Source organism: Salmo trutta, unplaced genomic scaffold (genome assembly GCF_901001165.1).
Source record: "Salmo trutta unplaced genomic scaffold, fSalTru1.1, whole genome shotgun sequence".
NCBI lineage: Eukaryota > Metazoa > Chordata > Actinopteri > Salmoniformes > Salmonidae > Salmo > Salmo trutta.
This window is the reverse complement of record NW_021822521.1, coordinates 88,206-101,874: the sequence shown is the minus strand read 5'-3', so window position 1 is coordinate 101,874 and position 13,669 is coordinate 88,206. Positions and strand designations below refer to the sequence as shown.

The following is a 13,669-nucleotide window of genomic DNA, read 5'->3' as shown; positions in this document are numbered from 1 at the left end:
CTGTTCTAAATGTGTCTGTTCCTCTATAAACCAGTCTGTTCCTCTATAAACCAGTCTGTTCCTCTATTGACCTGGCTGTTCCTCTATAGACCTGGCTGTTCCTCTATAAACCAGGCTGTTCCTCTATAAACCAGGCTGTTCCTCTATAAACCAGTCTGTTCCTCTATAAACCAGTCTGTTCCTCTATTGACCTGGCTGTTCCTCTATAGACCTGGCTGTTCCTCTATAAACCAGGCTGTTCCTCTATAAACCAGGCTGTTCCTCTATAAACCAGGCTGTTCTAAATGAGCTAGAGGTTCAGTGCAGGCCAGGGTGGAGAGAGCTGTGTGTGTGTGTGAGGATATGTGGGTGTGATTAAGGATGGTGTGTGTGTGTGAAGATGTGAGAGAGAGGGTGTGTGTTTGCATGTATGCGTCCATGGAGGAAGACCGGGAGAAGAAGGTACTCACGGGGTCCATAGAGTGGGGAAGGCTTCTCGTTCCTCCTGGCTGTACTCATTCAGTCTGCGAGGGATCTCTCTGGGCTGAGGCAGCTCCTCTGTCAGGTTCAGAAGGATGTCCTCAGGAAGTTCCTGCCATACAATTACATACAACATAGTCATTTCATGGATCTGTATGGCACCTAGGCTCTAGCAAGGGACAGGAACATAGACTTAGGTTTGTAGGTGTCTTCACTTTTCAGAGAGGGAAAAAACACCTGGGTAAGAGAGAGGTGCAAGTCAAGGGAAAATAAGACTTTTATATTTATATACCGTATAATGGGCAGAGAAGCTACAGTCAGACTAGACTTGTCTAAATGCTTTACCACAATGAAAACAAGTCAGACTTGTGTTTATTGGAAACAAGTCACACTTGTGTTATTGGAAACAAGTCAGACTTGTGTTATTGGAAACAAGTCAGACTTGTGTTATTGGAAACAAGTCAGACTTGTGTTATTGGAAACAAGTCAGACTTGTGTTATTGGAAACAAGTCAGACTTGTGTTATTGGAAACAAGTCAGACTTGTGTTATTGGAAACAAGTCAGACTTGTGTTATCGCTGATATTTCTGTTCTGCTTGTTCTTGGCTGAATATGTCGTCATTTAAAATGATGAAACAAATCAATATGTCAAGACATATTCAGTCCACAACAGGGGAATAAAGAGCAGTTATTTTATCTTCAGGGAAGAGGTGTAGTGTGTGGCGTCATTCTTTTTACTAAAACTTCTCATTTCATTTTCACACATATTAGATGTCAAAGTCTTAAAAGACAAGTGTTACATCTTCAGGGAAGAGGTGTAGCCGTTGCATCATGGTCCTTCTGGAGAGGTTCCTAGGCAGCATCCCGTACACTGCCAGCTTTACTACCTGGAGGTAGAAGAAGAAAGAAGGAAGGAGAAGAAGGGTCAATCATTGAACTCTGGATCCATCGATTGGATAGGCTACTCCGATTCAGTCCCTAATGGCATCCTAGCGCACTATATAAGGAATCCTAGTGCACAATATATGGAATCCTATTTCACTATATAGGGAATCCTATTTCACTATATAGGGAGTCCTAGCACACTATGTAGGGAATCCTATTGCACAATATAGGGAATCCTATTTCACTATATAAGGAATCCTAGTGCACAATATATGGAATCCTATTTCACTATATAGGGAATCCTATTTCACTATATAGGGAATCCTATTTCACTATATAGGGAATCCTATTTCACTATATTTATTTTATTTCCACTTTATTTAACCAGGTAGACTAGTTGAGAACAAGTTCTCATTTGCAATTGCGACCTGGCCAAGATAAGCAAAGCAGTTCGACACATACAACAACACAGAGTTACACATGGAGTAAAACAAACATACAGTCAATAATACAGTAGAAAAATAAGTCTATATACAAAGTGAGCAAATGAGGTGAGATAAGGGAGGTAAAGGCAAAAAAGGCCATGGTGGCAAAGTAAATATAATATAGCAAGTAAAACACTGGAATGGTTGATTTGCAGTGGAAGAAAGTGCAAAGTATAAATACAAATAATGGGGTGCAAAGGAGCAAAATAAATCAATAAATAAATACAGTAGGGGAAGAGGTAGTTGTTTGGCCTAAATTATAGATGGGCTATGTACAGGTGCAGTGATCTGTGAGCTGCTCTGACAGCTGGTGCTTAAAGCTAGTGAGGGAGATAAGTGTTTCCAGTTTCAGAGATTTTTGTAGGTCGTTCCAGTCATTGGCAGCAGAGAACTGGAAGGAGAGGCGGCCGAAGGAGGAATTGGCTTTGGGGGTGACCAGAGAGATATACCTGCTGGAGAGCGTGCTACAGGTGGGTGCTGCTATGGTGACCAGCGAGCTGAGATAAGGGGGAACTTTACCTAGCAGGGTCTTGTAGATGACCTGGAGCCAGTGGGTTTGGCGACGAGTATGAAGCGAGGGCCAGCCAACGAGAGCGTACAGGTCGCAGTGGTGGGTAGTATATGGTGCTTTGGTGACAAAACGGATGGCACTGTGAAGACTGCATCCAATTTATTGAGTAGGGTATTGGAGGCTATTTTGTAAATGACATCGCTAAAGTCGAGGATCGGTAGGATGGTCAGTTTTACGAGGGTATGTTTGGCAGCATGAGTGAAAGATGCTTTGTTGCGAAATAGGAAGCCAATTCTAGATTTAACTTTGGATTGGAGATGTTTGATGTGAGTCTGGAAGGAGAGTTTATAGTCTAACCAGACACCTAGGTATTTGTAGTTGTCCACATATTCTAATTCAGAACCGTCCAGAGTAGTGATGCTGGACGGGCGGGCAGGTGCAGGCAGCGATCGGTTGAAGAGCATGCATTTAGTTTTACTTGTATTTAAGAGCAGTTGGAGGCCACGGAAGGAGAGTTGTATGGCATTGAAGCTCGTCTGGAGGGTAGTTAACACAGTGTCCAAAGAAGGGCCAGAAGTATACAGAATGGTGTCGTCTGCGTAGAGGTGGATCAGAGACTCACCAGCAGCAAGAGCGACATCATTGATGTATACAGAGAAAAGAGTCGGCCCAAGAATTGAACCCTGTGGCACCCCCATAGAGACTGCCAGAGGTCCGGACAACAGGCCCTCAGATTTGACACACTGAACTCTATCAGAGAAGTAGTTGGTGAACCAGACGAGGCAATCATTTGAGAAACCAAGGCTATTGAGTCTGCCGATGAGGATGTGGTGATTGACAGAGTCGAAAGCCTTGGCCAGGTCAATGAATACGGCTGCACAGTATTGTTTCTTAACAATGGCGGTTAAGATATCGTTTAGGACCTTGAGCGTGGCTGAGGTATATAGGGAATCCTATTGCACTATATAGGGTATCCTATTGCACTATGTAGGGAGTCCTAGCGCACTATGTAGGGAGTCCTAGCGCACTATATAGGGAGTCCTAGCGCACTATATAGGGAGTCCGAGCGCACTATATAGTGTATCCTAGCGCACTATATAGGGAATCCTAGCACACTAAACAGGGAATAGGGTGCCATTTGGGACACTAACACAGACATTTGATGTAAGACAGTTGGATCAGGGTTGTCATGGTTACAGCTCTGGAGAAGAGCAAGGTTGAGGTCCATCATTGACCCATCTTTAATATGTCTCCAGTGGTGACCAGTGGAGATCCTGTTAGGTCCAGACGGGTGTACTACTAAGCAGGATCAATGAGTTAGCCAGCTAACTTCCCTCATTTGTTTTTAGAAAGATATGCTTGAAAATGGGCATGGTCTAATTTACCCCAAAAACCAAAAACACATATCTAAGTTTAGCTTTCTTAATGGAACAGAAAAACAATAGATATTTCTGGTTGTTTATCAACGTTAGCTGGTTAAATAATTGTTCTTCTTTGTACTATAGCCCTCAGGTCTGTTCTCTATGACCCTGTCCAGAAACAACCCCTCTATTCAGCCCTATCCCCTAGAGACACACAGCTGGGTTTAAGCAACATGGTAATACCTTACCCTCTATAGATAGAACGAGTACTGAGCAGTCTCCCCTGTAGACAACTTTATAGACCCCTTTAATATTCTCCTAACATTTTAACAGGCTGGTTCTATTCCTCGTATCCCTCCCTCACTCTGTGGTGTGAAACATATTCAGTGTTTCTTGGAGCGATGTGTCACGATCGCCAACTGGTAGCAAATCATTTAGGTCATATGAAAGAAATGGTGTTATCCTTGAACTAATACCCTGAAAGCTCAGCACGGGGGAGGCAGGTAGCCTAGTGGTTAGAGCGTTGGGCCAGTAACCGAAAGGTTGCTGGAACGAATCCCTGAGCTGACAAGGTAAAAATCTGTCGTTCTGCCCCTGAACAAGGCAGTTAACCCACTGTTCCTAGGCCGTCATTGTAAATAAGAATTTGTTCTTAACTGACTTGCCTAGTTAAATAAAGGTTACATAAAAAGTGCCTCTGCCCCTCTGTCCCTCCCTCCTTCCGTTGGCAAACCGACCATCAAAATGACATGTTATTCCTACATAACCGTCCACCACTCAAATCCATCCTCTGCAATAAGAATACCAAGTGAGGGGAAGAAAAATCCAAAATGTCATAATGAAGTGAAAATCTCTTCATATTTGACTTTCTCTCATCTACCATTTCCAGCTTAATCCCTTCATACATATCTATCCCCTGTGAAAATGAATCAGTCGTATTCCTGTTAAATGACGACCGTGGTGTGTGGAAGACGGATGTGTGTTGTATAGGGACACCATCCGTCACCACGGATACAGAAGGTGGATGTCACCCCAACGTGATCATTACCCACAATTACCTCTGATCGATTCTCCCCCCGCTGGAATAACTCAGCTAGAGACATGCATCCATCTCATTAATGGAGGTGTAACGTGCTAGAGGAGCGCTGATGAGGGCTGGAGACGGATGGGGGAGAGAGGAGGGGAAGGGAGATGTAACTGGCTGGGGAGGAGCGCTGAGGAGGGCTGGAGACGGATGGGGGAGAGAGGAGAGGAGGGGAAGGGAGATGTAACTGGCTGGGGAGGAGCCTGAGGAGGGCTGGAGACGGATGGGGGAGAGAGGAGAGGAGGGGAAGGGAGATGTAACTGGCTGGGGAGGAGCCTGAGGAGGGCTGGAGACGGATGGGGGGAGAGAGGAGGGGAAGGGAGATGTAACTGGCTGGGGAGGAGCCTGAGGAGGGCTGGAGACGGATGGGGGGAGAGAGGAGGGGAAGGGAGATGTAACTGGCTGGGGAGGAGCCTGAGGAGGGCTGGAGACGGATGGGGGGAGAGGAGGGGAAGGGAGATGTAACTGGCTGGGGAGGAGCCTGAGGAGGGCTGGAGACGGATGGGGGGAGAGAGGAGGGGAAGGGAGATGTAACTGGCTGGGGAGGAGCCTGAGGAGGGCTGGAGACGGATGGGGGAGAGGAGGGGAAGGGAGATGTAACTGGCTGGGGAGGAGCCTGAGGAGGGCTGGAGACGGATGGGGGGAGAGAGGAGGGGAAGGGAGATGTAACTGGCTGGGGAGGAGCCTGAGGAGGGCTGGAGACGGATGGGGGAGAGAGGAGAGGAGGGGAAGGGAGATGTAACTGGCTGGGGAGGAGCCTGAGGAGGGCTGGAGACGGATGGAGAGAGAGGAGAGGAGGGGAAGGAGATGTAACTGGCTGGGGAGGAGCCTGAGGAGGGCTGGAGACGGATGGGGAGAGAGGAGGGGAAGGGAGATGTAACTGGCTGGGGAGGAGCCTGAGGAGAGGGATGAGGACAGTTAGGGAGAGGTGGGCTGGGGGAGAGAGGAGATTTGGAGAGGGCTAGGGGGGCGATGAGGGTTGAGAGGCTGCAGGCCAGAGCTGGGGAGGCCTGGGGGCAGGCAGGCAGTCAGCCAGGTCTTGGAGCTCTGCCATGGGCCATTCAGCTATACAGTATGGAACTGGGGTAGGATAACATATGGCTGTTCTGTTCTCTGGGCTGGGGTAGGCTAACATGTGGCTGTTCAGGTCTCTGGGCTGGGGTAGGATAACATGTGGCTGTTCAGGTCTCTGGGCTGGGGTAGGATAACATGTGGCTGTTCTGTTCTCTGGGCTGGGGTAGGATAACATGTGGCTGTTCAGGTCTCTGGGCTGGGGTAGGATAACATGTGGCTGTTCAGGTCTCTGGGCTGGGGTAGGATAACATGTGGCTGTTCAGGTCTCTGGGCTGGGGTAGGATAACATGTGGCTGTTCTGTTCTCTGGGCTGGGGTAGGATAACATGTGGCTGTTCAGGTCTCTGGGCTGGGGTAGGATAACATGTGGCTGTTCTGTTCTCTGGGCTGGGGTAGGATAACATGTGGCTGTTCAGGTCTCTGGGCTGGGGTAGGATAACATGTGGCTGTTCAGGTCTCTGGGCTGGGGTAGGATAACATGTGGCTGTGCTCTGGGCTGGGGTAGGATAACATGTGGCTGTTCTGTTCTCTGGGCTGGGGTAGGATAACATGTGGCTGTTCTGTTCTCTGGGCTGGGGTAGGATAACATGTGGCTGTTCAGGTCTCTGGGCTGGGGTAGGATAACATGTGGCTGTTCAGGTCTCTGGGCTGGGGTAGGATAACATGTGGCTGTTCAGGTCTCTGGGCTGGGGTAGGATAACATGTGGCTGTTCAGGTCTCTGGGCTGGGGTAGGATAACATGTGGCTGTTCTGTTCTCTGGGCTGGGGTAGGATAACATGTGGCTGTTCAGGTCTCTGGGCTGGGGTAGGATAACATGTGGCTGTTCTGTTCTCTGGGCTGGGGTAGGATAACATGTGGCTGTTCTGTTCTCTGGGCTGGGGTAGGATAACATGTGGCTGTTCAGGTCTCTGGGCTGGGGTAGGATAACATGTGGCTGTTCAGGTCTCTGGGCTGGGGTAGGATAACATGTGGATGTTCAGGTCTCTGGGCTGGGGTAGGATAACATCTGTACTGTTCTCCCTTACTTCTACACCATCACAGAGAGGGATGCCCTTCACACACTATCCCTCATGTTTAAACGTTGGGGTTAGACTTAGGGAAAGGGAAGATGTATCATTTCAATTAAAAAGGAAGGTGGAAAAGGGAGGATTAATGTATATGTGGGCTTAGCTACAGGTACATTTAATTAATTTATATGTGGGCTTAGCTACAGGTACATTTAATTAATGTATATGTGGGCTTAGCTATAGGTACATTTAATGAATATATATGTGGGCTTAGCTATAGGTACATTTAATGAATATATATGTGGGCTTAGCTATAGGTACATTTAATGAATATATATGTGGGCTTAGCTATAGGTACATTTAATTAATATATATGAGGGCTTAGCTATAGGTACATTTAATGAATATATATGTGGGCTTAGCTACAGGTACATTTAATGAATGTATATGTGGGCTTAGCTATAGGTACATTTAATGAATATATATGTGGACTTAGCTATAGGTACATTTAATGAATATATATGTGGGCTTAGCTATAGGTACATTTAATGAATATATATGAGGGCTTAGCTATAGGTACATTTAATGAATATATATGTGGGCTTAGCTACAGGTACATTTAATGAATATATATGTGGGCTTAGCTACAGGTACATTTAATGAATATATATGTGGGCTTAGCTACAGGTACATTTAATGAATATATATGTGGGCTTAGCTATAGGTACATTTAATGAATATATATGTGGGCTTAGCTACAGGTACATTTAATTAATGTATATGTGGGCTTAGCTACAGGTACATTTAATGAATATATATGTGGGCTTAGCTACAGGTACATTTAATTAATATATATGTGGGCTTAGCTACAGGTACATTTAATTAATATATATGTGGGCTTAGCTATAGGTACATTTAATTAGCATACACCACCGTTCAAAAGTTTGGGGTCACTTAGACCCAACGTCTTTTGTTCATCTTAATCTTTTCTTTTTATTGGCCAGTCTGAGATACATTTTTTTCTTTGCAACTCTGCCTAGAAGGCCAGCATCCCGGAGTCGCCGCTTCACTGTTGACGTTGAGACTGGTGTTTTGCGGGTACTATTTAATGAAGCTGCCAGTTGAGGACATGTGAGGCGTCTGTTTCTCAAACTAGACACTCTAATGTACTTGGCCTCTTGCTCAGTTGTGCACCGGGGCCTCCCACTCTTTCTATTCTGGTTAGAGCCAGTTTGCGCTGTTCTGTGAAGGGAGTAGCATTGTACGAGATCTTCAGTTTCTTGCCAATTTCTTTCATGGAATAGCCTTCATCTCTCAGAACAAGAATAGACTAACGAGTTTCAGAAGAAAAGTCTTTGTTTTTGGCCATTTTGAGCCTGTAATCGAACCCACAAATGCTGATATTCCAGATACTCAACTAGTCTAAAGAAGTCCAGTTTTATTGCTTCTTTAAATCAGAACAACAGTTTTCAGCTGTGCTAACATAATTGCAAAAGGGTTTTCTAATGATCAATTAGCTTTTAAAAATGATAAACTTGGATTAGCTAAGACAACGTGCCATTGGAACACAGTAGTGATGGTTGCTGATAATGGGCCTCTGTACGCCTATGTAGATATTCCATAAAGAAAATCTGCCGTTTCCAGCTACAATAGTCATTTGCAACATTAACAATGTCTACACTGTATTTCTGAGCAATTTGATGTTATTTTAAATGGACAACATTTTTTGCTTTTCTTTAAAAAAAAAACAAGGACATTTCTTAGTGACATCGAACGGTAGTGTATATGAGGGCTTAGCTACAGGTACATTTAATGAATGTATATGTGGGCTTAGCTATAGGTACATTTAATGAATGTATATGTGGGCTTAGCTTTAGGTACAGTTAATTAATATATATGTGGGCTTAGCTATAGGTACATTTAATGAATATATATGTGGGCTTAGCTACAGGTACATTTAATGAATATATATGTGGGCTTAGCTACAGGTACATTTAATGAATATATATGTGGGCTTAGCTATAGGTACATTTAATTAATATATATGTGGGCTTAGCTATAGGTACATTTAATGAATATATATGTGGACTTAGCTATAGGTACATTTAATGAATAAATATGTGGACTTAGCTATAGGTACATTTAATGAATATATATGTGGGCTTAGCTACAGGTACATTTAATGAATATATATGTGGACTTAGCTACAGGTACATTTAATTAATATATATGTGGGCTTAGCTATAGGTACATTTAATGAATATATATGTGGACTTAGCTACAGGTACATTTAATGAATATATATGTGGGCTTAGCTACAGGTACATTTAATGAATATATATGTGGACTTAGCTACAGGTACATTTAATGAATATATATGTGGACTTAGCTATAGGTACATTTAATGAATATATATGTGGGCTTAGCTATAGGTACATTTAATGAATATATATGTGGACTTAGCTATAGGTACATTTAATGAATATATATGTGGGCTTAGCTATAGGTACATTTAATGAATATATATGTGGACTTAGCTATAGGTACATTTAATGAATATATATGTGGACTTAGCTACAGGTACATTTAATGAATATATATGTGGGCTTAGCTATAGGTACATTTAATGAATATATATGTGGACTTAGCTATAGGTACATTTAATGAATATATATGTGGACTTAGCTACAGGTACATTTAATGAATATATATGTGGGCTTAGCTATAGGTACATTTAATGAATATATATGTGGGCTTAGCTACAGGTACATTTAATGAATATATATGTGGGCTTAGCTACAGGTACATTTAATTAATATATATGTGGGCTTAGCTATAGGTACATTTAATGAATATATATGTGGACTTAGCTACAGGTACATTTAATTAATATATATGTGGGCTTAGCTATAGGTACATTTAATGAATATATATGTGGACTTAGCTACAGGTACATTTAATGAATATATATGTGGGCTTAGCTACAGGTACATTTAATGAATATATATGTGGACTTAGCTACAGGTACATTTAATGAATATATATGTGGGCTTAGCTACAGGTACATTTAATTAATATATATGTGGGCTTAGCTACAGGTACATTTAATGAATATATATGTGGGCTTAGCTATAGGTACATTTAATGAATATATATGTGGACTTAGCTACAGGTACATTTAATGAATATATATGTGGGCTTAGCTATAGGTACATTTAATGAATATATATGTGGACTTAGCTACAGGTACATTTAATGAATATATATGTGGGCTTAGCTACAGGTACATTTAATGAATATATATGTGGGCTTAGCTACAGGTACATTTAATTAATATATATGTGGGCTTAGCTATAGGTACATTTAATGAATATATATGTGGGCTTAGCTACAGGTACATTTAATTAATATATATGTGGACTTAGCTACAGGTACATTTAATGAATATATATGTGGACTTAGCTACAGGTACATTTAATGAATATATATGTGGGCTTAGCTATAGGTACATTTAATGAATATATATGTGGGCTTAGCTATAGGTACATTTAATGAATATATATGTGGGCTTAGCTACAGGTACATTTAATGAATGTATATGTGGACTTAGCTATAGGTACATTTAATGAATATATATGTGGGCTTAGCTACAGGTACATTTAATGAATATATATGTGGACTTAGCTACAGGTACATTTAATGAATATATATGTGGACTTAGCTACAGGTACATTTAATGAATATATATGTGGGCTTAGCTATAGGTACATTTAATGAATATATATGTGGGCTTAGCTACAGGTACATTTAATGAATATATATGTGGGCTTAGCTATAGGTACATTTAATGAATATATATGTGGGCTTAGCTACAGGTACATTTAATGAATATATATGTGGGCTTAGCTATAGGTACATTTAATGAATATATATGTGGGCTTAGCTATAGGTACATTTAATGAATATATATGTGGGCTTAGCTACAGGTACATTTAATGAATATATATGTGGGCTTAGCTACAGGTACATTTAATGAATATATATGTGGGCTTAGCTACAGGTACATTTAATGAATATATATGAGGGCTTAGCTACAGGTACATTTAATGAATATATATGAGGGCTTAGCTACAGGTACATTTAATGAATATATATGTGGGCTTAGCTATAGGTACATTTAATGAATATATATGAGGGCTTAGCTACAGGTACATTTAATGAATATATATGTGGACTTAGCTACAGGTACATTTAATGAATATATATGAGGGCTTAGCTACAGGTACATTCCTCAGTGAACCACTTGGGATGGCACTGTTGAAACATTCATGTATTTGAGGCAACACAAACAAAAAGTATACACTAAAACATTATTAACACCATCCATCTAAATAAGAGCAAGTCAGAGAGGAGAGAAAACATATATAGCTGAATTCAAGCTGAAATGGGTTTAGTTTTATTCCTTGAAAAAGTTCATCTCTGGGTTGTAATAAGCTGTGCTGCTGCTCCTTTATCTTCCTGCACACCCAGCTAGGCCTTTCCCCAGATTACAGCAGACATTCTCCTAAAGGTCTAATGGTCTGACAGACCTGCATCAGCAGAGATCCTGTGTGTCTGTCTGAAAAGCACACGTCTAAAATCCTCCCTGATGATTCTGCAGGAGAACACTACCTCTCTGGAACCAGAGGAATGGGAGGGACGGGAGACTTACAAGGACAGACAATTAATTACACCATAATTCATTCTCTCTCGCTCACACCAGCGAGCCATTTGTAACGTTTATAGACAGAACACGTCACACAACTGTGGGATAGCTCATATTTCATCAAATAAAAAAATAAAATCCATACATAACAGCAACGCAAAATGCAACTCCTACCTGAAAGCCATGCAATTCTGACATTTTGATGACTTATGAAATGCAGCTTTATCCAGGCCTAGGAATGAAACTTTAAAGGCTGAAGTTACTGTATAGGTACACCTGAGAGGACAGTGTTTATTCAGTGTTTCCAAACAGACTGCAGTAGCCCACAAATAAAACAGTAGTTAACTAACCGGTCAGTTTATTAGGTACACCACCCTGTTCACGTAAATGGATCGCTCCTACAGACAGTGAGTCGTCACGTGGCTGTGGCTTGCGATATAAAGCAGGGCAGACAGGCATCGAGGCATTCAGTTACCCTTCTATTGAACGTTAGAATGGGCAGAACCAGCGACCTAAGCGACGTTGAGTGCGGTATGATCGTCGGTGCCAGGCGAGTCGGATCCATTGTCTCAGAAATGGCCGCATTCCTGGGCTTTTCACACACGACAATGTCTAGAGTTTACAGAGAACGGAGAGACAAACACAAAACATCCAGTCAGCTGCAGTCTTGTAAAACAGCTCGTTGATGAGAGAGGTGGAAGAAGAAGGCTAAGAATGGTGCAAGCTAACAGGCGGGTCACAAACAGACAAATAACAGCACAGTACAACAGTGGTGTGCAGAACGGCATCTCAGAACGCACATCTCGTCCATCCTTGTCATGGATGGGCTATTGCAGCAGACGACCACACCGGGTTCCACTCCTATCAGCTAAAAACAAGAAGAAGTGGCTCCAGTGGGCACATGATCACCAACACTGGTCAATTGAGGAGTGGAAAAACATTCCCTGGTCCGACGAACCGCGGTTTCTGTTGAGTCATGCTGATGGCAGAGTCCATGGACCCATCCTGCCTGGTGTCAACGGTACAGGCTGGTGGCTGTGGTGTACCGCCATCCAATCTGCAGCAACTGTGTGATGCCATCGTGCCAACATGGTCCAGCATCCCTGTGGAATGTTCCCGAAGAATTCAGGCTGTTCTGGAGGCAAAGGGGGGTCCGACTCGGTGCTAGACGGGTGTACCTAATAAACTGACTCGCAATACTTACCGCTTTGGGGTCTTTCAAATGTAGCTGGGTGGCTGTGACTTGTTTAAATCCACCCGGGTACCTTTGGGAAAGAAACAAAACTAAATTTTGAGGAAGACACACTTTTGTATGATAATCAACTTTACACACATAGGCTTAGTCAACCACATCCCTCATTACACAGATCAGTTAACATGCTCCATGTTTCAATGAAGTTCTTCTTGATTGATGAGTAAACACAGGTACAGAATAACACTCGCTCGTGTTCACTGGTTATTCCATGTGTAACAGACAGACAGTCTGAGCAAGGCCTTACTGGGTGTGAGAGGAGTACATCTTCTGTTCCCATTTGTTCCCAGAGAAGGCTATGTGTCTGGTGTTCATGACTACTACATGGTCTCCAACATCACCTGAGGAACACAGAGACACATGCTCATTAGAAAACATCACCAACTCTATAGAAACACATTTTGCTGACATGTTCCAAGGGATGTTTCTTTAGGTCCTTTCAAAAGACGATCAGGGAATACAGGAAAAGATTCATCATTCCATTTCCTGCCACCACAAAAAAGTGGTTTCTGAATTAGATATATGGGTAGAGAATGATAGATGACTAAGTGGTTGACTTGCAGGTAGCCTAGTGGTTAGAGCGTTTCGGTTGCTGGATCGAATCCCCGAGCTGACAGGTAAAAATCTGTTGTTCTGCCCCTGAGCAAGGCAGTTAACCCACTGTTCCCCAGGCGCTGATGATGTAGATGTCAATTAAGGCCGTCCCCCGCACCTCTCTGATTCAGAGGGGTCCATCATTACATTAAGACATGAAGGTCAGTCAATACGGAAAATTTCAAGAACTTTTAAAAGTTTCTTCAAGTGCAGTCGCAAAAACCATCTAGTGTTATGATGAAACTGTATCAT

General features: G+C 42.7%; 1 protein-coding gene across 2 annotated transcripts in view; it reads right to left on the bottom strand.

The window, feature by feature from the left end:
* LOC115182481 (39S ribosomal protein L13, mitochondrial) overlaps positions 1 to 13,669 on the bottom strand; it is a 33,630-nt gene that overhangs the window by 16,402 nt on the left and 3,559 nt on the right. The window contains exons 3-6 of one of the 2 annotated variants that reach the window (XM_029744084.1): positions 13,071 to 13,164; positions 12,776 to 12,836; positions 1,260 to 1,346; positions 450 to 571 (exon numbers count right to left, since the gene is read on the bottom strand). In XM_029744084.1, coding sequence (XP_029599944.1) covers positions 450 to 571; positions 1,260 to 1,346; positions 12,776 to 12,836; positions 13,071 to 13,164 — 364 coding nt within the window. Of the gene's footprint in view, positions 1 to 445; positions 572 to 1,259; positions 1,347 to 12,775; positions 12,837 to 13,070; positions 13,165 to 13,669 lie in introns of those variants that run through there. The other variant, XM_029744085.1, reaches the window with a different exon arrangement.